This window comes from Portunus trituberculatus, chromosome 25 (assembly GCF_017591435.1).
Source record: "Portunus trituberculatus isolate SZX2019 chromosome 25, ASM1759143v1, whole genome shotgun sequence".
Lineage (NCBI taxonomy): Eukaryota > Metazoa > Arthropoda > Malacostraca > Decapoda > Portunidae > Portunus > Portunus trituberculatus.
In genome coordinates, this window is record NC_059279.1 from 9,220,365 (window position 1) to 9,246,868 (window position 26,504).

The 26,504-nt window shown below is 39.3% G+C and overlaps 1 protein-coding gene across 6 annotated transcripts in view; it reads right to left on the bottom strand.

Moving 5' to 3' along the window:
- LOC123508982 (kinesin-associated protein 3-like) overlaps window positions 1-26,504 on the bottom strand; it is a 224,708-nt gene that overhangs the window by 113,653 nt on the left and 84,551 nt on the right. For all 6 annotated transcript variants that reach the window (XR_006676061.1, XM_045263086.1, XM_045263084.1 and 3 more), the window contains exons 5-6: window positions 25,515-25,651; window positions 24,456-24,632 (exon numbers count right to left, since the gene is read on the bottom strand). Coding sequence is in view for 5 of the 6 variants with exons in the window: in XM_045263086.1 (XP_045119021.1) it covers window positions 24,456-24,632; window positions 25,515-25,651 (314 nt within the window). In the remaining variant the exon portion in view is untranslated. The remainder of the gene's footprint in view (window positions 1-24,455; window positions 24,633-25,514; window positions 25,652-26,504) is intronic.

The following is a 26,504-nucleotide window of genomic DNA, read 5'->3' on the forward strand; positions in this document are numbered from 1 at the left end:
AAGTAAAGAGTGTATGTGTGGTAAGTGCATGTAGTTTTGTGTAATGAAGGAGAGTTGTCTTTAGAGGGTAGGTTGTGACTGCCCCCTTTGGTTGTGAGACACAAAGTGAAACGTTCAGCGAGATCACAACTAGCTTTAATGGAAAGTTCACAGCACCCCCTGAGCTAGTGCTATTAGATCTCAATGGGAGTAAGTTAGTGCTTCGGTAGGTGCCTGTTACCTCCTATCTGCTACAATCTGATGTTCAATCCAGGGTTTGTCCTGTTGGAGAACAAAGCAGATGCCCTGACAAGAGCAAAGAATGCTTGGCTAGGGATGCAGAAGGAGGAGAATGAGACAAGAGTTGTGATGTGCTGGGCTGCCTAGTATAAAGAGCTTCATCAGGTGCACCTCATGGGAGTTGATAGGACGCTGTTTATGGCAAAGAGAGTTAAAACGGCAGTCACGAGGGAGAAAGTGCGGCAGGTGGTGAGGGAGTGTGACAGGTGCCAGGTGATAGATCCTGTGCTAGTGGTGCATGAACCAAGAAGTTTAAGGGTGGATAGTGACTGGAAGAGGTTGGCAGTAGATGTGACACATTACCGGCATCAACTGTAATTGGTCATAGTGGCTATTTGGAAGGAGTTGAGGGCAGAGAATGCAGATCAGATTGCAAGGCTATTGAATGAGATTTTCCTAGAGAGGGGAGCAGTTGTGGAAGTACTGATGGCTAATGGTACTGCTTTCAGATCATAAGTGATGAAAAAATGTTAAATAAATGAAATGTTAGTTGTTACTTCAGAGCTGCATACACACTAGAGTAGAAATTAAATTGTTGAGAGGCATCACTGAACTTAATTATTAAGCCTTTGGCAGAGAGAGGACAGATTACACTAATGAAGGCAGTGTTTTGGTACAACCTGGTTCCTAATAAAGCAACAGTGCTGTTTTCCGCTAAGAGTAGTGACATCCTAGCAAGATTCCAACAGGGAGACAAAAGGCAATGTCACCAATAACATTGGAAAGGAAGATTGAGTAAAGCCCTCTGATGCCAAGTGGAAGAAAGGTACGGTAACAGATGTGCACTCTCGTAACACCCTCAGCATTACTGGGATTCCTCGCCTCGTCTTAGATATAAGAGTAATACCTCCATCAGAGAGTATTGAAGATAGGAGTCAAGGTGAAGTTCAAGAAGTTAAAACTGTACCAAGGCAATCACAAAGAGAGAAACAACAACCAGTATAAATGCGTGATTATAAAGTGGATAGTGATTGGGAGGAGGAGGAGGAGGAGGAGGAGGAGGAGGAGGAGGAGGAGGAGGAGGAGGAGGAGGAGGAGGAGGAGGAAGAGGAAGAGGAAGAGGAAGAGGAAGAGGAAGAGGAGAGGAAGAAGAAGGAAGAGGAAGAGGAAGAGGAAGAGGAGGAGGAGGAGGATTAATGTATGAAGTGAACGTGTTTTTTTTTTTTTCTGTTGTTGCTGTACATATATTAAGTGGGCTACTTAGTGTAACAAGTTTATGAATTTGTCTTAAGATTGGGGAAGCATGTGGTGTAAATAGAGATAACTGGATGGATGAGAGAATCATTCTACTGATCATTAACTACTGGTTGAAGAAGGTTGGGAAGTTAGCAACAACGTAAAAGGCAAGGAGGGAGCAATGTTCGGGTAGAGAGGCAGTCTATGGAGAGAAACAAGAGATGCCAGAGCTCTGTTCCATTTAAGTTTGGATGGTCATTTTGTTTTCCTGGTGATAGTAAGGGACTTTGGATTTTTTTTTTTTTTTTTTCCAGGGGGTGGGGGGACCACTGTCTGCCAATTTTTTTCTCTTGTGTCTGTTCAGTGTGCTGGAGTCTAACTCTGTATGGTGCAAATTTCAAGGCTACCGGGACCCTGGTCGACCGTTTCTTTTGCATTTCGTTCTGACTTGCTTGTTTCATTCCATTCTGCCAACTGCTAGTTATTCTGACTGAGGTGAGTGTGCACGGTGTTGGCGTTGGTAATTTTTTTCTCATTTTTTAACCACATGAGAAGGGAAAGATTTTTCTAAGTATTAAACATGAGTGAAAGAAGGAAGGATGGAAAGTAATATACACAAATATTAGAGTTAATTTCTTTGGCAGATAGAGTTATTACAAGCATTGAGCCATGGAATAGACTGGAGGAGGTCATGGTTTATGAAAGAAACATTGATAATTTCAAACAAAAGTTCAATAAGTGTGGATATGAAAACAGGACAGTACAAGCATTGCTTTTCTCCTGTATGTCACAACAAAGAATACACACACACACACACACACACACACACACACACACACACACACACACAATGGAGTGATATCGGGGATTTTAGAACTCAACGATTACTTGAGGGACCCAGATATTGTGGGTCTTACTGAAACAAAACTGAGAGAGGGAGAAGACCTGATGATGGTTGGAGAAGGGAAATATAATGTTTGGAAAAGAAATAGAGTAGGTAAGATGGGAGGAGGAGTGATGTTGCTGGTTAAAAAAGATATAAAGGTGGATCAAGTGAAAGAAGGTATGGGAAAGGCAGAAGTGCTAAAGATCAGAGCAGAAACTAATGAAGGAAAAAAGAGGCACTACATAGTGGTGTACGTACCACCTAAGACAAATGCATGGTCAGTACAGGAATATGAAGAAATGATAAGAGATACAGGAACATGTCTGGAAGAAATGTTGGGTGGCTGTGAACGAACTATAATGATGGGAGATTTTAATTGTAAAGAGGTGTGTTGGGAGGACTGGTCAATGGAAGGATCAGAGACAACATGGGAAATACACTATTGACACTGGCAATGGAAAATGTGTTAACTCAGTGGGTCAAAGAAGATACTAGGTTTGGAGGAGAGGAGCATCGTCAAGACTGGACTTGGTCTTTAGTACAGAGCCAATGGTCATTGAGGAGATGAGGGTGGAGTGCCCTTTAGCAAAGAGTGATCATGCAGTTTTGGAGTTCAAGGTGATAGATGAAGAGAAATCTAGAAGAAATGAAGAATATAAAGTGGGAAGATGGAATTATGCCAAGACAGATTTTGGAAACCTAAAGAAATTCTTTCAAGAGACAAATTGGATGAAATTCAAGAGTGCTAAGGAGCAAATGAAAAGTGGAAGGAATTTATAAAAATATACAAAGAAGGTGAGAAAAATTTGTACCAATAAGACAACATAGAGAAGTTGGAAAGCAGGACTGGTTTAACGATAGATGTGAAAAGGCTAGAACAAGAAAAGAGGATGCATGGAAGAGGTGGAGAAGGAAAAGACGGATTAAGCAGTGGGAAAGTTACAAAAGAGCAAGAAATGAATATGTGTTGATTAGAAGAGAAGAAAGAAAGAAACAAGAAAAGGATATAATTGATAAATGTAAAGACCAACCAAGGCTTTTTACAGACATGTGAACAACAACATCAAAAATAGAGAAAGTATTGAAAGTTTAGAAGTAAATGGAGTTTGCAGTGAGGATCCCAGGGAAATGGCAGAGGCTATGAATGGATGCTTTCGGAAGGTATTCACAAAGGAGACTGCTTTTGACAAACCACTGGTAATGGAACAGAAAGGGATTATGAAGGAGTTTCAAGTAACTGTGGAGGAGATCAAGAATATGATGGGGAGTTTAGAAGTGAGAAAAGCTGTGGGACCTGATGGGGTATCAGGATGGATTTTAAGAGAATGCAGGAGCAACTGGCAGAAAAAGTTTGTGAAGTAATTGATGCCTCATTAAGGGAAGGTGTAGTGCCCCAAGACTGGAAAAGAGCTAACATTGTCCCAATTTATAAATCAGGTAACAAGAGAGACCCATTGAACTATAGACCAGTGTCACTTACAAGTGTGGTAGCTAAGATGTGTGAGAGGGTGGTGAAGAATAGATGGACAGACTTCTTGGAGAAAAATGACATACTTTGTGAGTGTCAATTTGGTTTTAGAAAAGGGCGTTCATGCACGACAAACCTGATATGTTACTATTCGAGGGTGATAGATGTAATACAGGAAAGAGATGGTTGGGCTGATGGAATATATCTGGATTTAAAAAGGCCTTTGATAAGGTACCACACCAGAGACTGATCTGGAAACTTGAAATGGTAGGAGGAGTGCATGGCAGTTTACTAAAATGGATGGAAGACTTTTGGTAGGAAGAGAAATGAGAACAATAATTAAGGACAGACCATCAGAATGGGGCTTGGTGGAGAGTGGAGTTCCACAGGGATCAGTGTTGGCACCAGTAATGTTTCGGTCTACATAAATGACATGGTGGATGGGGTGTCCAGTTATGTGAGCCTATTTGCAGACGATGCAAAATTGTTAAGAAAAGTGAGATGTGACAAAGATTGCGAACTACTCCAGGAAGACTTGGACAGAATATGGAAATGGAGCTGTACATGGCAAATGGAGTTCAACACGACAAAATGCAAGAAATTAGAGTTTGGCAAGAGTGAAAGAAGAATCAGGAGTATGTACAAGATAGGAAATGAAGACATAAAACCAGTCATGAAGAAAAAGACCTTGGGGTGACAATTACCAATGACCTATCGCCAGAGAGACATATAAACAAAATAATTGGAGAAGTATTGAACTTATTGAGGAACATAAGAGTGGCGTCAGATATTTAGATGAAGAAATGATGAAGAAAATAATTACTGCAATGATAAGACCAAGGCTTGAATATGCAACAATACAGTGGGCTCGAACTTAAAGAAACACATAAGGAAACTAGAGAAAGTACAGAGGGCTGCAACAAAATGGTGCCTGACTTAAGAGATTTGACTTATGAAGACAGACTGAACAGAATGCAACTTCCGACCCTGGAAAACAGAAGAGAAAGGGGAGACCTGATAGCAATATACAGAGTGATGATTGGCATGGAAAAAATGGATAGGGAAGATCTGTGTATGTGGAATGAAAGAATGTCGAGAGGGCATGGGAAAAACTAAAATGGCCACTTATAGGAGAGATGTGAAAAATATAGCTTCCTCATAGAAGGGTGGAAGCATGGAATAGTTTAGACGTGGAAGTGGTCAACGCAAGGAATATTCATGATTTTAAGAAAAAGCTGGACATTAGTAGATATGGAGACGGGACAGTACGAGCATAGCTCTTTTCCCGTATGTTACAATTAGGTAAATACAATTAGGTAAATACACACACACACACACACAAAGACAGAGTGGGTATAGGAGGAAGAGGAGTCATGATGATGTTAAGGAAAGAGATGGTGGTAAACCAAGTGGAGTATGGGGAAGGAAAAGCAGAAGTACTGTATATTAAGATACATATTAATAAAAAATAGTTAACAATCATTGGAACTTATGTGCCACCAAAAACAAATTCATGGACCAATCAAGAATATAAAGACATGATAGATGACATAATAAAGAGCCTAACGAGAGTCATTAACCCCTTCGTTACCAACCCGTCAACCTCATGTAAACAAGACGTTTCGCTGCCGAACCGACTGCCCACGCACTCCTCTGCATTGTCCGTGCGGTAGTCTTCAGCTTTTCACAAACACCCTGTTCACACTATATTATTTATTTTTATGTTTTCTATCAGAGAAACCCCACAACATGTCATTTGAGTAAAAAAAAATATGCAGCACATGTGTTGGTCCAGAGACACAGAGCAGCAATCACATCTTTCCCCATGAATAACTGAAAACAGTCTAGATCACTCATAGCACTAGCTTCATGATGTAGAATAATACTAGGATGTACATCAGGAAAATCAGTGTTACTTGTAGGTAGAGGGTTAGGTCTGGTGTCAGAGAATGGGTCTGAAAGAAGTGTGAAAACTGTTTGTCTACCAGCAGCTGGGGGGGGGTGAGGCAGGAGGGCTGCATGACAGGCCACTGCTGGCGGACAACATCTCAATACTCTCGTCGCCGCTGCTAGCATCACTCTACATCACTGATAGCTTCAGGATCAAACAAAGTATCATCACCTTCCATTGAGACATCAGACCCCTCAAATTCCCTTTTTGTTCCACCATCATATTCATCTTCACTGTCAGTTGTAGAGATATCCATAATTGTGAAGTAAGAGTGCTACCACAAAAAAACTTCAGGCAGCACTGAACAGAAGCTAGAGAATATCGCATTGTGGCACTCGACAAGCATGTATTACCAAGAGGTCAGAAAATATGATGTATAAAAAATATAATATGATGATTGGTCTTCACAAATTACGTCACAGCAGACAATAACTCATTGGTCAAAGTTTATGAAGTTTCAAACCGTCCCACGAATGGCTGCAGCCTTATGTTTGTAAACACAGACACTTGCCACCACGTGGGTAGAAATAACCCAGAATCCGAGGCCTTGAGAGCCCTCAATACACACAGCTTATAACCGTGGCATGTGCGTGTCACGGGGAGCACCTTCGGTTCCTGGCGCGTGAACTCAGCCGTGACACGCACGTGTCACAAAACACACATCCGGTACTGAAGGGGTTAAAGAAAAGAGAAAAGTGATATTAGTAGGAGATTTCAACTGTAAGGAGGTGGACTGGGAAAATTATGAAAGTGGTATGGGGGAAGAAGCCTGGGAAGAAAGATTCTTAAATCTAATGATAGATAATATGATGGACCATAGAGTAAAGGAAAACACAAGATTCAGAGGAAACAAAACTACAGAAAGGCTGATAATAAGAACCTCAAGAACTATTTAAAAAAACATTAACTGGTAGGAGATGGAAAACTTAGAGAGGGTGCAAGAGAAATATACCTTATTTTTGGAAATATACAAAACAGGAGTCACGGAATATGTCCTGAAATATAGACCTAAAGAAGAAGGAAAGAAAGATTGGTTCAACGCAAGGTGTGCTAGGGCAAAGGAGAAAAGAAAAGAAGCATGGTAAAGGTGGACAAGAAATAGAAATCCAGAAAATAAGGAAAACTTCAAGGTAGCGAGAAATTAATATGCTAAAGCGAGGAAGGAAGAGAAAAGGAACTATGAAAAGGACATTGTCAATAAATGTAAGGAGCAACTGAAATTGTTCTACAGATTCATAAATGGAAAAATTATGCAAAAAGAAACAATATAAAGGTTAAAAGGAGAGAACGGGATGGTGGAAGACCCAAAAAGTACGGCAGAACTGTTAACCCCTTCATTACCGACTCCGTGATCCCGCGCGTACCAACCCCCTCCCCCGCGCACCGAGTTTTTCGAGCGCTTCTCATAAGGTAGTCTAATGTTCATTTCTATGCCCATATTTAGTCATCTAAGTATTATTTTTCATGTTTTTTGATAGATTTTGCTCATGGGATGTATACTTTTTCAAATCGAAAGTTGTTATACATGATTTCCTTTGCTGCACGGACATTTGTCCACAAACACAAGGATTCTACTACCTCGTCTAACATGAATAGCTGGAAGCAGTCCAAAGCACTAATGTTATTCCGTGAGATATCAGGATGAACACCTGAAAAATCTTCTACTAGGGCAGGAACAGTGCCAGGACGATGATCAGAAAAGGTGAGTGTGAAGGTGTGAGGTGAGGGGCTGGGTGGTGTCTCCTCATTGTCACCATCACTCTCATATAGGTCATCACTACTCGCCTCACTGTCATTTTCTGGCAAATATTCATCATCTGAATCACTTGTGAGGCCTTCTGATTGTGTCAGATTATCATCTGATCCTTGCAAGTCATCGTCAAGAGGGGTATAACTCTAAGAATCACTGCTGGAGGAGCACAAAGACGCCATAACGCAACGCATGTCAAAGTCAAACACACACACTGATGGGTGGGGCGGTTCACATCACCACCCCCCGCCACCACGGGCCAACGTCCTTGAAACACATGGTGCCAATTAGTCAATTTGTCACAGTCATAAATTACAACCATACAAACCGAGAAATATGGAGCCCTGGGTATCATTACTAAGCAATAAAGTACGCACGTGCTTCATCAGTTCGGCAGCCGAAAATTGACATGAAGTACTATGGTACCTCATCGGTAATGAAGGGGTTAAATAGTAAATTTCAGGTCTTTACTAAGGAATCCAAATTTGGAAGACCACAGGGTAATAGAGAGACCGTCTATATGGAAGAGATTAAAGTAATCAAGCTTGAAATAAGTTTTCTTTTATTTATTTATTTTCTATTTATACCATGTGGGCTTTTCACAGGAATTTATGGGCTAAAGGGGATACTGTTTAGAGTACCTCCTATCTTAAAGCCCACCCGCTAGGAAACCATTGCCCCGAATGAGGAAGCCCAGCCTACACTCGGACCGTGGACAGGATCTGAACCTGAGTTGATGACGGAATTAGACAAAGAGAATGCAATGGGACCGGATGAAGTCTCAGGCAGAATATTAAAGAATGTAGGGAAGAACTAGCAAGTCCTATATACAACATCATAAAATGCTCAATAGAAAATGGAACAGTACCAGTAAAATGGAAAAGAGCTCAGGTGGTTCCCATATATAAGAGTGGAAGGAAGGAAGAACCTTTAAATTACAGACCGGTATCACTAACTAGTGTAATATGCAAGATGTGTGAAGAATAAAGAAACAATGGATCGAGTTCCTTGAAGACAACAAATTATTATCAAATAGCCAATTTTGTTTTAGAAAAGGTCAGTCATGTGTAACAAATTTACTGAGTTTCTACTCTAGAACAGTTGATGGAGTACAAGAGAGAGAGAGGGATGGGTTGACTGTATTTATTTGCATTCAAAAAAGGCATCTGATAAAGTGCCACATGCAAGATTACTGTGGAAGTTAGAGGAGAAGGGTGGCTTAAAAGGAAGCACATTGAGATGGATAGAAAATTATTTGAGGGTGGAGAGAAATAAGGATGGTAGTTAAAGATATCAAGTCCAAGTGGAGAGCAGTAGACAGCGGAGTGCCACAGGGGTCAATACTTTTTCATATATATATATATATATATATATATATATATATATATAAATGACATGCTAGAGGGAGTGAACAGCTACAGAAATCTGTTTGTGGACGATGCGAAATAGTGCAGAGTTATAAAGTGTGAGGAAGATAGGCCGTGCTGGCTCTTCCTCCCTTCCTAAACTACCTTGCCTTGGTAGTTACTATATGCTCTGCCGCCTTCGTTATCCCCCCCAGGCTGGCCCTTGTTAAGTTTTGGATCTCCGGTACCATGAGGCTTTGCTACTGGCTTTGGCTCCTCCCTTTCCAAGGCTATAATTGGATCTGGGTTTTGAAGCCAGGATACACCAGCACACCATCCCTTAGTGAACACCTTGCCTCTCTTCAAGCTGGTTCCTTGTCTCACTGGAAAAGCAGCCAGCCTGGGCTCCTGCTGCTTCTCTCCATACCTCCACCTGCTACCGCTGTCGTCTCCCTGCCACATTCCAGCTTCTGGACTTCACCTCCTGGCTCATTGCTGAGTAGATCTTAACCGGTGCACCCAACCCCTGTGACTCAGTATGCTGTCTCTTTGCACACAACAGTAGTGGTTCGGTTGTTTATCATATTGTCTCTTTGGTGTTAATACATTCATTCTATTTTGTATTGTTTTCCTTTTTCAAAGGGCTAGTCCAATTATTCCTGGTTTAACATCATATATTTTGAGGGCAGGAGATCATGGCCTCCTGTTTTCCCTCACATAAAGCAAAAAGAGGATTGTGAAATACTGAAGGATGACCTAAATAAGATCTGGAAATGGAATAAAAAGTGGGAGACAGAATTCAATGTGGACAAATGCCATGTCATGGAATTGAGAAAGAGCAAAAGACGGCCAGTGGGAATCTATAAGATGGGAGATGGAGTAGAACTGGAGAAAATAAAAAAGGAAAAAGACTTGGAAGTGACAATGGAAGAAAACAATTAACCAGTGAGCCATATTGATAGAATTTTCAGAGACATGTAATTTGCTAAGGATTATTGGATTAGCATTTGACTACAGTGACAAAGAAATAATAAAGAAATTGATAAGTACTATAATAAGACCCAGATTTTAATATACAGGAGTTGTGTGGACCCCCCATAAAAAGAAACACATAAGGAAGTTGGAGACTACAAAAAATGGTTACAAGAATGGTTCCAGAATTTGAAGGGATGACATATGAGGAGAGACTAAAGGCTATGGATCTACCAACCGTGGAACAGAGAAGGGAGAGAGGGGATTTGATACAAGTTTATAAATTGATTAATGGAATGGATCAAGTGGATAATGAGAAACTGATCCTGAGAGAAGAATATGACATTCGAAGCACAAGATCACATAGTAAAAAACTGATGAAGGGAAGATGTCTGAGATATGTTAAAAAATATAGTTTCCCGCAAAGATGTGCAGAGACTTGGAACAGTTTGAGTGAAGAAGTGGTGTCAGCAACGAGTGTGCATAGTTTAAAAAAAAAAATTGGATAAGTGTAGATATGGAGATGGGGCCATACAAGTGTAAAGCCCAGGCCCTGTAAAACTACAACTAGGTAAATACAACTACGTCAATACTCACACACACACACACACCGTGGAACCGTCGAGCATGACGCACGCATCTAAGCAGCTCGCAGAGGTTGCTACAAAAGGAGTTGGAAGCAGGCCTAGACATATGTACAAGGGGGGAGGGGGACAAGGTTCTCCTACCTCCAAATTAAATAAGTGTTATATCACATATAAGGAATGAATAATGAGAGAGAGATGGAACCAAGTAGCGCTGCCAGGCACATGGCGGAATCAAAACATACGCCTAGTGAAAACCAACGCTTTATAGAAACCCCTATTGGTTTGAGGAAACTGACTGATGATACTATGGAAAAGGATTTCTCAGCTTTCTGGGATGAATGAGGTAATATGAGAAGGCTTGTTAATGTAGAAAGAGAATTAAGATACATTAAGGAGGTGATGTCCAGTCTCAAGGATAAACAAGAGCCCTAACGGAAAACACAGCCCTGAAATTAAGAGTAACTGAATGTGAGAAAGTAAGTGCAATAAACCAGGAATTGAAAGAGGAGATTCTGGAAATAAGGAAGCAAAATGACATTCTAAAAACCACATGCCAAAATTATGAAAGCTCTTTAAAGAATTTGCAGGCTTAAGTGCAGGACGGGATTACAGACAGGGCAGAAGGTGGTCTAGGTGATAACAAGTTGAAAGAACTAAGAAATGAATGGAAACAGGAGCAAGAAAAGGAAAAAGTCAAATTTTCAGAAGTGGTAAGAAGACAAATTCAGGAGAGCACAAAAGTTGCTGTAATATAAGTTATCAAGGAAAAAGAAGATTTAGTGCGGAATGCAGTGGACAAGAAACAAAAGCTTCATGATTTATGGGATGAGAGAAAAGAAAAACCCCAATAAATTCACAAGAGACCGTGAAGAAAGGGAAATGGCTAAAACGGTTATCAATTGAGTACAAGACAGCACACAAGAATTTGACCAGGAGGTGGAGGAAGTGCTTAGGCTGGGAAGGTACAGTGAAGGGGGTAAGAGACTAATGAAGGTGAAAATGAGATCTCAAGTGGCTGTAGAAGAAATTATGGCTAGAAAAGGGAAGCTGGCCGATGATGTCGATCACAAGAAAATATGGATAAAAAGAGATATGAACTTAGAGGAAAGGGAAAAGGAGAAAGTGCTAAGAAGTGAAGCTAAGGAAAAAAGTGAAAAAAGGACAGAGATAGAGAAGAAGAATTTTTACTGGAGGGTTCTGGATATGAGACTAAAGAAGTGTGATAGCTAAGGAAAAAAGAGGAAGTCATGGAGGAGGCAATAAATTAAGAGTGACTTATACTAACATAGATGAGTTGTTATCAAGCATATTGGAAGTTCAGGATTATATGAAGGAGAAAAGGCCGGATGTAACGTGCATCATTGAAACAAAACTAAAAAAAAGAGATCCATGTCAACTTTAAAGAGGAGGGATATAATACCTGGAGGAGGGACAGGAAGGATAAGGGGATAGGAGGAGTGCTAATAATGGTTCGTGATAATATATGTGTGGAGGATGTGCAATATGGTGAGGACAAAGTGGAAGTAATGGGAGTAACAATCAGAACAAAAGATTTGAAGAAAAGAAAAATTATAATTACATATGGAACATATGTAATTATAATTTTTCTTTTCTTCAAAGACTAATACATGGGGATCAGAAGAGCATAAAGATATGCAAAGAGAGGTAATAAAGTGCCTAGATAACATGATAAGAAGAGATAGAAGAATACTCTTAGTTGGAGACTTCAACTGTAAAAAAATAAACTGGAGAGAGATGGAAGTAATGGATAATGCTGGACAATTGAGTGAGAAAGTGTTACAGTTGACTATGGTTAATATAATGGAGCAGTGGGTGAAAGAGTCAACAAGGTACATGGGGGAAGAAGAACCATCGTTGCTTGAACTAGTTTTCACAAAGAAACCAGTCTCCTCCAATCATACAATACCTTAGTCCAGTGGGGAAAAGTGATCATGTGACATTAGAGGTTCAAATGCAGGAGGAAGATGAGATAAGTTACAGAGAGGACTATAAAGGTGAGAGATTAAATTATGCAAGAGCGGATTTTGAAAAATTAAGGAGTTATTTTGCTGATATTGAGTGGAGTAATATTATGTGCAGGAAGACTGTACAAGAGAAATATGACATATTCTTACAGAAATACAATGAATGAGTAAAAAAGTTTGTTCCTGTTTATAGAGTTCAGAAAAAAATACATGCTTGGTACAATGCTAGATGTACACAAGCAAAAAAGGCAAAGGATAAAGTGTGGAAGAAACTCTTAAAGCAGGGAAATGACTATAATAGTCGGCAATACAGAGATACTAGAAATGAATATATAAGAGTAAGGAGAGAGGAAGAAAGTAAGTTTGAGAAGGATTTAGTGGATAAAAGCAAGGATGAACCCAAACTTTCCTACAAGTTTATAAACGGCAAAACAAAGAATAAGGAAACAATTGAAAAAAACAATTAAAGAGGGGACGAGGTACCAAACAGAGAAGGAAATGTGTGAAATAATAAATGAGAGCTTCAAAATGGCATTCACTGCAAAAGATGATTTCACAGAACCTAATAGGACACTGGATTGCCAAGGATTACAGAAGATTGCAGTGCACAAAGAGGATATTGGAAGATTACTGGATAAGTTGGAAGTCAGAAAAGCAATGGGGCCAGATGGTGTATCAGGCTGGGTGTTAAAAGAATGTAAAGAGCCAATTTGGGAAATAATTAAAAGTTCAATAAATGAAGGGAAAGTTCCACTAGAGTGAAAGAGAGCCAACATAATACTGATATTTAAAGGAGGAAAGGCAACTGAACCACTAAACTACAGACCAGTGTCACTTACAAGTGTCGTAGGAAAGTTATGTGAAATAATTATCAAAGAAAAATGGGTTAAATTTTTAGAAGAGGAACAAGTCATATCAAACAGACAATTTGGGTTCAGAACAGAGCGGTCATGCGTATCAAACTTGTTAAGCTTCTACTCGAGAGTAATTGCAGGACTTGAAAACAAAGATGGATGGGTAGACACAGTATACCTGGACATTAAAAAGGCTTTTGATAAAGTCCCACACAGAAGACTTCTTTGGAAACTATAGAACATAGGAAGACTGCGTGGAACCTTGCTCGAATGGACAAGAGATTATTTGAAGGATAGGGAAATGAGAACTGTGATTAGAAAATCTGAGCCCTGATAAACACATAAGCAAGATATTTGGACTATCATATAAGATGTTGACTAATATAAGAGTGGCATTTCATTACATGGATAAAGATATGATGAAAAAAATCATCACAAGCATGATACACCCAAGGCTGGAATATGCAGCAGTGATATATTCTCCGAGCTCTAAAAAGGATATAAGAAAATTGGAAAGGATACAAAAGATTACTACCAAGATGGTGCCGGAATTAAAGGACCTCACACATGAAGAATGACTGAGGGAAATGGGACTGCCAACCTTACAAGATAGAAGAGAATGGGAGACCTAATAACAATGTATAAGATAGTAAATGATATTGAAAAAATAAACAAAGAAGACCTGGTGCTATTGATGGAAGATGGAAGGACAGGAGGACATGACAAGATAATCAGGATAAGGAATGTGTGAAGGATATTGGAAAATAAAGTTTTCCACACAGAATGGTGGAAAAATGGAATGCATTGGATAATGGAATTGTTGCAGCACATATTGTGTGCTTAACTTTAAAGAAAAACTAGATAAATGGAGATATAGAGACAGGACACTATGAGCCACGCTCAAACCCTGTACAATACAACTAGGTAAATACACACACACACACACACACACACACACAATCAGAACAGAAGATTTGAAGAAAAGAAAAATTATAGCCACTTATGTTCCACCAAAGACTAATACAGTGGAACCATGCGTGCTTTGGGGTCCGAGGGGTCTCCAAGCGCACGGGTTCGAATCCTGTCCACGGTCCGAGTGTAGGATGGGCTTCCTCACTCGGGGCAACAGTTTTCTAGCGGGTGGGCTTTTAGATAGGAGGTACCACAAAAAGTACCCCCTTTAGCCCATAAATTCCCGTGAAAAGCCCACATAGTAAAAAAAAAAAAAAAAAAAAAAAAAAAAAAAAAAAACATAAAGATATGCAAAGTGAGGTGATAAAGTGCCTAGATAACATAAGAAGAGATAGAAGAATACTCTTAGTTGGAGACTTTAACTGTAAATTTAAACTGGAGAGAGATGGAAGTAATGGAAAATGCTGGGCAGTGGAGTGAGAAAGTGTTACAACTAACTATGGTTAATACATTGGACCAGTGGGTGGAGAGAGTCCACAAGGTACAGGGGAAGAACCATCGTTGCTTGACTTAGTCTTCACAAAGAAACCAGAGTCCCCTCCAATCATACAATACCTTAGTCCAATGGGGAAAAGTGATCGTGACAGCAGAGATACAAATGCAGGAAGAAGATGAGATAAGTTACAGAGAGGACTATAAAGGAGAGAGATTAAATTATGCAAGAGCAGATTTTGAAAAATTAAGGAGTTATTTTGCTGATATTAAGTGGAGTAATATTATGTGCAGGAAGACTGTACAAGACAAATATGATATATTCTTACAAAAATACTATGAAGGAGTAAAAATGTTTGTTCCCGTTTATAGAGTACAGAAAAAAAATACATACAGGCAACCCCCGTTTAACGAAGGTTCACACAACAAAATTTCGCTACAACGAAGGTTTCGTTTTACTACCATCTGCTCGTTAAACGAACACCAAACTCGCTATAACGAAGTTTTATCCAGGTACTTTTTTCCAAATTTGAAAGCCCCACCGTATCATGCAAGCTGACAGGCTTTTGAATACACCAGGAGCTGCTGGTACTAAGGCCTGCCTCAGGAGAAATCCTGAGACACCTGTAGAATAAAGATCAAGATCAAGCCTCTCGTGGACAACACAGGCACTGCCGATACAAAGGCCTGACTCAGAAGAAATTCTGCATCACCTGTAGCATCAAGATCACGTGCACCACTCACTCCCCAGTCAAAACATAACAGCGTCACCAGCAGCTCATCTTCCCTAGTTCAACTTACCACCAAAACGCCCTGCAATGTGGCCTAACGTTCCTAAGAAGACCAGGAAGTGTCTTACTCTCGAAGTGAAGCTGGGTATTATTCACAGACAAGAGAGGTCAGAAAACTAATAACATTGTTTGCCACCATCTTGACTCCATCTACTGTCTACTATTTTCAAGTCAGCAGACTCTATTAAGAAGGCTGGGGAGACCGCATCTTCCTTGAAAGCTAAAAGAACCACCTGAACTCATGACTCTACAATGGATAAAATGGAAAGCCTTGTGGAAATGTGGTACATAAGTTTTGTATGCGGTACCATGATGCACACTTTGTTTACATTCCACAGGTTGCCGGTTAGTGTATTTCCCGTTTCACTCTCCTTCCCTTCATAAAGTTAAGATCATCAACATTATAAAGTTACGTACAAACATACATTAGTGTACATTATAATGACTTAAATTAAACTACATAAATGTTTAACTTCATAATTTTTACTTTCATTAAACCTTTTACTGTACTATGACGCACTCTCGCTTTGCTTACTCTCAGTGGAACTTTAAATCAGGAGTTAAACTTGTTATAATCGGTTCGCTTAACGAAGTTTCGCTTAACGAAGTGTTTTTTTAGGAACATAACCCCTTCGTTAAGCGGGGGTTGTCTGTACTTGGTACAATGCTAGATGTACACAAGCAAAAAAGGCAAAGGATAAAACGCGGAAGACACTTTTAAAGCAGGGAAATTACTATAATAGTCGGTAGTACAAAGATACTACAAATTAATATATTAGAGTAAGGAGAAAGGAAGAAGGAAAGTTTGAGAAAGATGTAGTGGATAAAAAGCAAGGATGAACCCAAACTTTTCTACAAGTTTATAAATGGCAAAACAAAGAATAAGGAAACAATTGAAAAAATAATTAAAGAAGGAAAGACATACCAAACAGAGAAAGAAATGTGTGAAATAATGAATAAAAACTTCAAAACGGTATTCACTGAAGATGATGATTTCACAGAACCTAATAGGACATTGAACTACCAAGGATTACAGGAGATTGCAGTGCACAAAAAGGATATTAGAAGATTACTGGACAAGTTGGAAGTCAGAAAAGCAATGGGGCCAGATGGTGTATCAGGCTGGGTGTTAAAAGAATGTAAAGAGCAAGTACTGGAGCCAATTTGGGAAATAATTAAAAGTTCAATAAATGAAGGGAACGTTCCACAAGAGTGGGAGAGAGCCAATGTAATACTGATATTTAAAGGAGGAAAGGCAACTGAACCAATAAACTACAGACCAGTGTCATTTACAAGTGTCGTACGGAAGTTATGTGAAATAATTATCAAAGAAAAGTGGGTTGAATTTCTAGAAGAGGAGCAAGTCATATCGAACTGACAATTTGGATTCAGGACAGGGCAGTCATGTGAAATTTAACCCCTTCCTCGGCAGAAACGAGTATACTCGTTTTCACTGAATGTTCCGTTTTCAGTCGTCGACGAGTATACTCGTCTAAAACTTGACCTTCAAAATCCAGCCACAGACATATATACTCGTCGATTCTGGGCCTTTCTAAGCCATTCTACATGTGAAACGAGTATTCTCATCAAATTGTACGCCTGGCAGAGGCGACAGGGAGGAGCGGTGGGATTTCAAGGACATTCTTACTAGACTTGCTCCGGCAACCACTGTCATCACATGGGTGTTATTTTCATCCACATTGCCACTCATTTTTTGTACCCTTTTCAAATAATTTACACCTCAAATGTCTAGTTCTGAGGAAGATAGCGAATATGAACCTTCCCTCAGAAGCTTGAATACTTCTGATGACACTGCCAGTTCATCAGACAATGAATATTTCTCGACAAGTGAGGAGGAGGAGGAGGAGGAGGAGGAGGGAGGTGAGGCGAGAGCTTGGAGTTTATAGGAAGACGAGTCTACAAAGGTATTTTCAAAATAAAAAAGTTAACCACAAAAATGGGGAAAAAACAGTAATTACAAGCTGTTTTCATAATCAGTAAGAAAAATACTACATAAAACTAAAATAAAAAAAATTTGTCTAAAAAAGAAACATTTTTAACAAAAAATGTTGGGGAAGGGGTTAATAAGCTTCTATTCCAGAGTTATTGCAGGACTTGAAAACAGAGATGGATGGGTAGACACAGTATACCTGGACATTAAAAAGGCATTTGATAAAGTCCCACACAGAAGACTTCTTTGGAAACTAGAGATCATAGGAGGACTGCGTGGAACCTTGCTCGAATGGACAATAGATTATTTGAAGGATAGGGAAATGAGAACTGTGATCAGAGATACATACTCATCTTGGAGTAAAGTAACTAGCGGAGTGCCACAAGGGTCAGTGTTAGCCCCCATTATGTTTTACGTTTATGTAAATGATATTCACACTGGGATAAACAGCTATATGAATTTATTCGCTGATGACGCAAACTTGCTAAAAGTTATCAAAACCAGAGAGGACTGTCTACTGTTACAGAAAAATTTAAACAAAATCTATGAATGGAGCAAGAAGTGGAAATTGGAGTTTAATGCCAAGAAATGTCACATAATGGAACTAGGAAAGAGTAAGAGAAGACCAGTATGGAACTATTTGATGGGACAAGAACAAATAACGAAGACAAAAGAGGAAAAAGATCTTGGAGTGATCATACAAGAAAATCTGAGCCCTGATATACACATAACCAAGATATTTGGACTATCATATAAGATGTTGACTAATATACGAGTGGCATTTCATTACATGGATAAAGATATGATGAAAAAAATCATCACAAGCATGATATGCCCAAGGCTGGAATATGCAGCAGTGGTATAGTCTCCGAGCTCTAAAAAGGATATAAGAAAATTGGAAAGGATACAGAAGATTGCTACAAAGATGGTGCTGGAATTAAAGGACCTCACATATGAAGAACGATTGAAGGAAATGGGACTGCCAACCTTACAGGATAGAAGAGAACGTGGGGACCTAATAACAATGTATAAGATAGTAAATAATATTTGAAAAAAACAGACAAAGAAGACCTGGTGCTGTTGGCAGAAGAAGATGGAAGGACAAGAGGACATGAAAAGAAGATCAGGATGAGGCAGTGTGTGAAGGATGTTGGAAAATACAGTTTTCCACATAGAACAGTGGAAAAATGGAATGCATTGGATAAGGAAATTGTTGCAGCACAAAGTGTGCATAACTTTAAAGAAAAATTAGATAAATGGAGATATGGAGACAGGACACTAGGAACCCCGCTCGAACCCTGTACAATACAACTAGGTAAATACACACACATTGAGTGTTTAAATATTGAGGATGGGATGTAAGACATATGGAAGGAGTCAAGAATTAACAAACAAGGTGGTGTCATGATCTTAACCTAAAAAGCTTTACAAGTAGATGAAGCTATTTATGGGAGAAATTGCATGGAATTGATTAAAGTAGGCATTCATTGTGAGGGAAATGCCACAAGAAATTTTGCCATAATCTCTGTGTGCCCAATGACAAGGTCATGGAACAATGCGAAAAACAGAATGCAAATTGAATCTTTAGCTGATATAGAGACTTTTAACCCCTTCGCACCGGGTGTTAAATAAGCCCGCCTGTATGATATACGGGTGGTAGTGCCGCACGCCCAAGTGCGGGAAACTTGTGCAAGCTTGTCATACTTGTCGTCTTTGTGTATTATGCTGCTATTTTTTAGTCACTATATCGCCTTCGAAGAGGAAAGTGGACTCTTCTCTCTTCGGAGAGAGAGAGAGAGAGAGAGAGAGAGAGAGAGAGAGAGAGAGAGAGAGAGAGAGAGAGAGAGAGAGAGAGAGAGAGAGAGAGAGAGAGAGATGGGAACAGTCTATGCCATTGGGTAATTTTAGACACAAGGCGGGACGCATGTAGCTTATCTTTAGTGATTGGTGGAGACAAGGATGGTGGGAGAAGCACTAGGATTTCAAGGACAGCATACGGCGTGTGTAGTTGGTATCCAACACACTATACGGGACAACTGAACTGAAGAAAGCTCAGAAAAGAAATATGACGTCTATGTAGGCGTCACCGTATATGCTACTGGGGTTTCATGACGCCTACATAGGTGTCACCGTATTGAAGGGGTTAAGCAATTGTGAAAACCTATACTACTACTATGCTATGGAGTCACTTTGGGTGTGGACGCTGCGGTAAATCCCCCGCTCGCCACTATGCCAAATCAGCCCCAACACATATCACTTTGTGTCATTCGTCACCTATTTACTAATTATTCTTATGTTTTATTTCCCATTAAATACCTTTTTAGATTCAATAAGGGTTTGTAGTGTTATGAATGCACTGTAGTATTGTAATATAGATAATAACAATTAGTATACATACATAAATAGCACGACACATGGCAACACTATTTTGCGGGGTTGTCAGGTAGGTCTGGGAAGGCAGGCAGGTCAGGAGTCGGGGATTAAGGTGGGTCAGGGTCATTCATTCATCACCTGGCCACCCACCCAGCAAGATGGAAGAAAGCGTCACGAATCGTGGTGGACCAATACACAGCTGAGAGAAAAACTTATATACAACGTAAATAACTACTTCTTAGAAGAAAAGGCAAACAGAGGGCCTATAATAGAAGCAAAATTATGCAGAGAGAGAGAGAGAGAGAGAGAGAGAGAGAGAGAGAGAGAGAGAGAGAGAGAGAGAGAGAGAGAGAGAGAGAGAGAGAGAGAGAGAGAGAGAGAGAGAGAGAGAGAGAGAAAGGTGGGTGGTGGTGGGGTGGTGTAGGCTTAAAAGGGTCAGACGATCTCTAATCCTTTTTAATTGTCCTAGTACTGGGAGAGATTTGGCAATGCTGTAGCCGGGAAGTCCCCTTTTCTGGCTCCACCCAAAAGTGACTCCATAGCGTGGTTTGAGTATAACCATCATGGGGGATTTTAACTATAAAGAACTAAATTGGAAGGAGTGGACAACTGAAGGAAGTGCTAAATCGTGCGGGAGTGAAGTGTTGAAGTTAGCCATGGAAACCAGTTTAACCCAAAGGATTGGAACCAAAACAAGATTTAGAAGAGGTGATAAACTATGACTTGGTCTTCACAAAAGACCGTGAAAGTATAGAAAGTGACACCTATAATAGCCCCCAAGGAAAGAGTAATCATATGATGATCAAACTCTTCATTTTTTTTTCTTTAATGTAAAAGGGAGAACTGACAAAAACAAAACAAAAAAAAATAATTAGAATAAAATAGTCCACTAGAATTGCAGTCTCCAAAAAAGATTGAGGGCCGTATGCTTGTCTCTCAACATCATTCTTAAGCAAATACTACTTGGGTTTTCCAAGGTAACTCAAGACCTCCCTTAAAGCTTTCCCTTGAGGCATAATAGGCATTTTATCATAATTTATACATGACGAAATGGTAGTCTGTTTCTATATGTGATTTTCAGTCCCCTTTGATCTGAATATGAGGGAGAAAAACACAGATGCAAAAACGTTTACAAGACTTTGCTGGTCGAGTGGGTGGATCTGAATTCACATTGTGATGTTTTCCTGCGTGGTGTCACGTTTACCGATATGTAAAATATGTCTTATGAAATGAAATGTTTAAATGCAAAATCATGTATTCAAAACAAATATATACTTCTTTTATTTGTATGTGAGAATAGTATAATAGAGAAATTTTTCTTTGCTAAGGCTAAACACTTTGTTTATGTGGAGATGTGGCACCAGCCAGCGCCTATGTTCCAACACTTTCAGTTGAGCCAGGAAGAAGAGGGCTACATAGATCACCAGCTCAACTGTTATCACATCTATATTTCGTATATAAGGTAAGTACATCGATAAATACCATTATGAATCATCACCTGTACTAGGCAGGAAGGTTGAAATAGGGCAGTTACTCAGATATCGTGTGTATAAGGGACGTAAATGCTTAGGTACTACACACGGGGGAGCTTCTGGCCACGAAAACCCGTAGTAATATATCACATGAATTTGGCCTAGGATGGATGATTTCAGCTTTTACACGTTTACATACATGATGTAAAAATCCAGTCTTGAGCAGCTGTTGTGCTTGTTACTGGGTAGTGTACAGGCAGAAGGCAATGTGTCTAAAGGCTGTGTTTGAGTCTGGGAGTGTAGAATCTTGTAATAGAGTTATTTTAAAGATTATGGAATGATCAGGCTGCTTTGTCAAGAATAACACAGTCTGACGAAAGTACAGGTAGTCCTTGATTTATATGAATTTATACGAATTCAGAGTTAGACGGTGTCCAAAAATAAGGGTTATTCATCACATTGTACGAATTCCTCAGAATTATACGGTTTCAAGAAAGTTAAAATTCGCACGGCGATTTAGTTAAGAACTGCGTGCCAAGCAGCCTCATTGTTTACCTATGCGTGGTTGTGGCAACATCCTCTCTCGTGCCATGTTTACCTTGGCTCATAAGCGCCCTTCTGCATCTCCAGCTGGCGGTGATACGCCCAAGAGAGCAAGGAAGACATATACACTGGAGCAAGCCCTCACAGCAGCCAACTTGTCTGAGTGTATGGACTTGTTGGCGCAGTCAATGAAAATTCTCAAATAAAATTACCCAAATACATTATCCAATAATGAAGAAAAAGTTATCAGAGGTGTCAAAGAGGTCGCCAAAGAGAGAGCAGTCCAATCTGGGGACATTTCTGGTCCCCTTCCCAGAAGGGGACTGCAAGGCTGGATTTGGAGTCACCATTTTTAGTTTTGAATTTTAAGTGAAGGGTGTGTATGTGGTAAGTGCATGTAGTTTTATAAGGAGAGTTGTCTTTAGAAGGCAGGTTGTGACTGAGTTGTGAGACACAAAGGGAAATGGTCAGCAAGATCACAAATAGCTTTAATGAAAGTTCACTGCACCCCTTAAACTCATGCTATTAGACCTCGCTGGGAGTAAATTATCGTTTCGGTAGTTGTCTACTACCTCTTCCTCTGAATACTTAAAGCATACAAGGGAAGAAGGTCACAAGAATGGAAGACTGGATTATAAAGCCATGAGACAATATTTTACACACATGGATAGGAGTGCCTTTGATGAAGCAACCATGGTTGATGAAAAATGTGACTTGTTCCTTAAAATTTATAATCATGTGGTAAGAAGACATGTGCCAAGAGTGAACAAGGGAGAAATTATGAGAAGTGATTGGTTTGGTATGAGGTGCATGGGGGCAAAAAGTAAGAAGGACCAAAAATGGAATAAATGGAGAATGAAAAGAAGACCAGATCTGTAGGAAGATTATGATGCCAGAAATTATTATGTTGGATTATGAAGAGAAGTAAAAAGAAACTATGAGAAGGATATAGTGGAAAAATATAAGGACCAACCAAATTTGTTTGACCGATTTGTGAACAGTAAATAAAGAAACAAAGAAGGGATAAGCAAGCTGGAAGTGAACAAACTGGAATACACAGAAATGGCAGAAGTTATGAATAACGGTTACCAGAAAGTTTTCACCAGGGAGGATGATTTTAATGATTATGAATGAGACAAATATGATTGGCAACACCTTGGACCATATCCATATATCTGTTGATAAAGTAAATAAATGTTGAATGAATTAGATATAAGAAAGGAACACAGACTGGAAGATGTATCAAACTGCATATTGAATGAGTGTAGCAAAACTTTTTTTTTTTTTTTTTTTGTGGCCTATAGTACCTGTAGGTTTTACTTGAAGAGTATGAGAAATGCTGTCCAGCTTCCACCCATTAGTGGCACAGGCAATTTTAGTTATAGTGGTACCATATTAGGACCCATATCACCACCCAAGTGCATCTTTGGTGTAACCACCTAGGACCTGGGTATCATGGTGACATGTAAGTAACTTTAAACCACTTGACAAATGGCAAAGTTTCAAGGCGGTACGTGGTGGGATTCGAAACTATGCGTGGACGTCTGCCCGATCCCAAGCTCACCACCTTATCCACTATACCAGAATATACAGTATCATAAATTGTTCGCTGAAAGAAGGCAAAGTCCCTGAAAACTTGAAAAGAGCAAATATAGTTCCAATTTACAACCATGGTAAGAGGGAGGATCCACTGAATTATAGACTTGTATCACTGACAAGTGTGGTGGCTAAGATGTGTGAAAGGGTAATCAAAGACAAATGGATGGAGTAACTTGAGACCAGTAATTTGGTAAGTGACAAACAGTTTAGCTTTTAGAAGGGATGTTCATATACAACTAACTTAGAATGTTTCTATTCAAGAGTTATTGATATAATACAAGAAAGAGAATGATAGGCTAACTGTGTTTACTTGGATCTAAAGAAAGCGTTTGACAAAGTTCCACACAGTATAATTGTATGGAAACTCAGACAAGGAGGTGTAGGAGGAAAATTACTAGCATGGATGCAGGATTTTCTGAAAGACAGGGAGATGAGGATTGTCATTAGAGACAAAACATCTAAATTTAAGAGTTGAAAGTGGGGTTCCTCAGGGGTCAGTTTTGGTTCCAGTAATATTTATTTAGAAAGCTTTATTTAGAAGGTTGTGCCTTCTCAATAAAGCAATTACAAAATTCAAGAGGATGCTGTACATTTTAAAAACATAATACCCTGGAAAGCAAATTTTCCCGTAAAGAAAACAAAGAAAAGAGTTACAGATGTGATGATGTCACTACCACATTGCCAAATCACATTGGATGTGACAACAAAACCTATACAAACACAGTTTTAGATACCATGGTGCCATACTGCCACCCTGCCAAATCATGCCATAAATGTGATGACAAAATACAGTCTCACACAACTTTAAGTAATGTATGCAGAATGATTAAGCTTTTTCCATAATTTTATGTATCCAAATTTTGTGACCCTTGAATTTAGAGCTATCCCTTCTAAATAAAGCAATTACAAAACTCAAGAGAATGTTGTATATTCTAAAAACCCAAAACCCTGGAAAGCAAATTTTCCAGGAAAGAAAACAAAACAAGACAACCATAACCTATTGCATTAAAGAATCATGAAGTTTTCCATCTGGTTTTCATCTGGTTCCAATTAACCTTACACACTAACCTGATCCTGCTTCTCAATAACTGCCTGATATTTCTTCAAGTTGCGTTCATAGTCCTGTTGGAGTTTGGCAGGATCTGCACCAAGCTCCCCTCCCTTCTTTCTCTTGGTGAGCTGCTCCCGATACTGGTCAGTGCGCTGCAGCTCCCCATCAATTATATCCATGCAGAGGGAGCCAATCTGAGGAGAATTTCAAGTTTTAGCTTATGTTGTTGAAAACTAGACAACTGAGATGGTGATGTACTTTTACACTGAATAAAACATCTTGAAGATATTACTGGTAATAAGATACCATAATCTTCCATACCTAAAACTGAACCTAAAATAAAATTCCCACCAGGTGTTTTTGTACATTTTCATGAATAAAGAATGGATGGATGAAGGTGAGAAATTATGTGAAGCATAATAAGTTCTTCCATATACAAATTAACCCTTGACTTATGTCACTGATTCATGCCAAGCTATTGGTGGTCATCATGTTTATTTTGATTAGACATACTGACATTCTTCAAATTTTCTCAGTACATGAGTTTTATCTTTATACAGCATTGCAAGCTGAAGAGATTAATATTCTCCCCAGTTTCCTTACCTTTGCTGTTTCACTTCGGTTTCCATGCCTTGAAAACATTTACATTGCTCCTCTTTCAGCTTTGGGAAAAATTGAGAATATTTTCAAAGCCTCCTTCTTAATCCATTTGTATACAATGCCATCAGAAGGTTGTAGTTGTATTACATAAAATTTTGCCTACACACTTTTCAAAAGGAGCATACTTCAGTGAATCTTTTAAGAACAGATTCCTGTTTCATTATGTTCAACTTTCCCGAAAGTTGTAATGTAAGGTTTTCATTTATATACAACGGTGTTTTGCTCAAAATTTTAAGGTTATTCTTTTTGTAACAGGTAATTAGGATAAAACCCTTTTTGGTGCCTTTAGGATGATTTAAGTGTCGTTTTATCTGCCAATTTATATGGTAAATCATCTATGAGACAATAAATGTTACTTTTATGGTCTCTCTAAATTGACGTTGAGAACATCTGTATGAGCAAGAATTAGTACTGACCTTGAAATGAGAGATGACGCTGTGGAAGTTAGAGAACACAGAAAAGCAGAAGAATATGTAGACAATATTGTAGCTGAGGTCCAGACTTTTCTTCCAGTCCTCTCGTAGTACACGTGCCAAGGCTCCCAGCACTGTCTCTGTGGCAAACACCTTAGCATTAACACACACACACACACACAAAAAGAGGATTGTGAAATACTACAGGAAAACTTAAACAAGATCTGGAAATGGAGCAAAAAATGGGAGATGGAATTCAATGTGGACAATAGCCATGTCATGGAAATGGGAAAAAGTGAAAGACGACCAGTGGGAATCTATAAGATGGGAGATGGAGTAGAACTAGAAAAAGTAAAAAAGGAAAAGGACTTGGGAGTGACAATGGAAGAAAATAATCAACCGGTTAGCCATATTGATAGAATTTTCAGAGAGACGTATAATTTGCTAAGGAATATTGGAGTAGCATTTCACTATATGGACAAGGAAATGATGAAGAAATTGATAAGTACTAAAATAAGACCTAGATTGGAATATGCAGGAGTTGTGTGGACTCCCATAAAAGAAACACATAAGAAAATTAGAGACTACAAAAATGGCTACAAGAATGGTTCCAGAATTTAAAGGGATGGCATATGAGGAGAGACTAAAGGCAATGGATCTACCAACCTTGGAGCAGAGAGAGAGAGGGATCTGATACAAGTTTATAAATTGATTAACGGAATGGATGAAGTGGATAATGAGAAACTGATCCTGAGAGAAGAATATGACTTTAGAAGCACAAGATCGCATAGTAAGAAACTAAGGAAGGGACGATGTTTGAGAGATGTTAAAAATTTAGTTTCCCAAAGATGTGTTGAGACTTGGAACAGTTTGAGTGAGGAAGTGGTATCAGCAAAGAGTGTACATAGTTTTAAAGAAAAATTGGATAAGTGTAGATATGGAGACAGGATCACACGAGCATAAAGCCCAGGCCCTGTAAAACTACAACTAGGT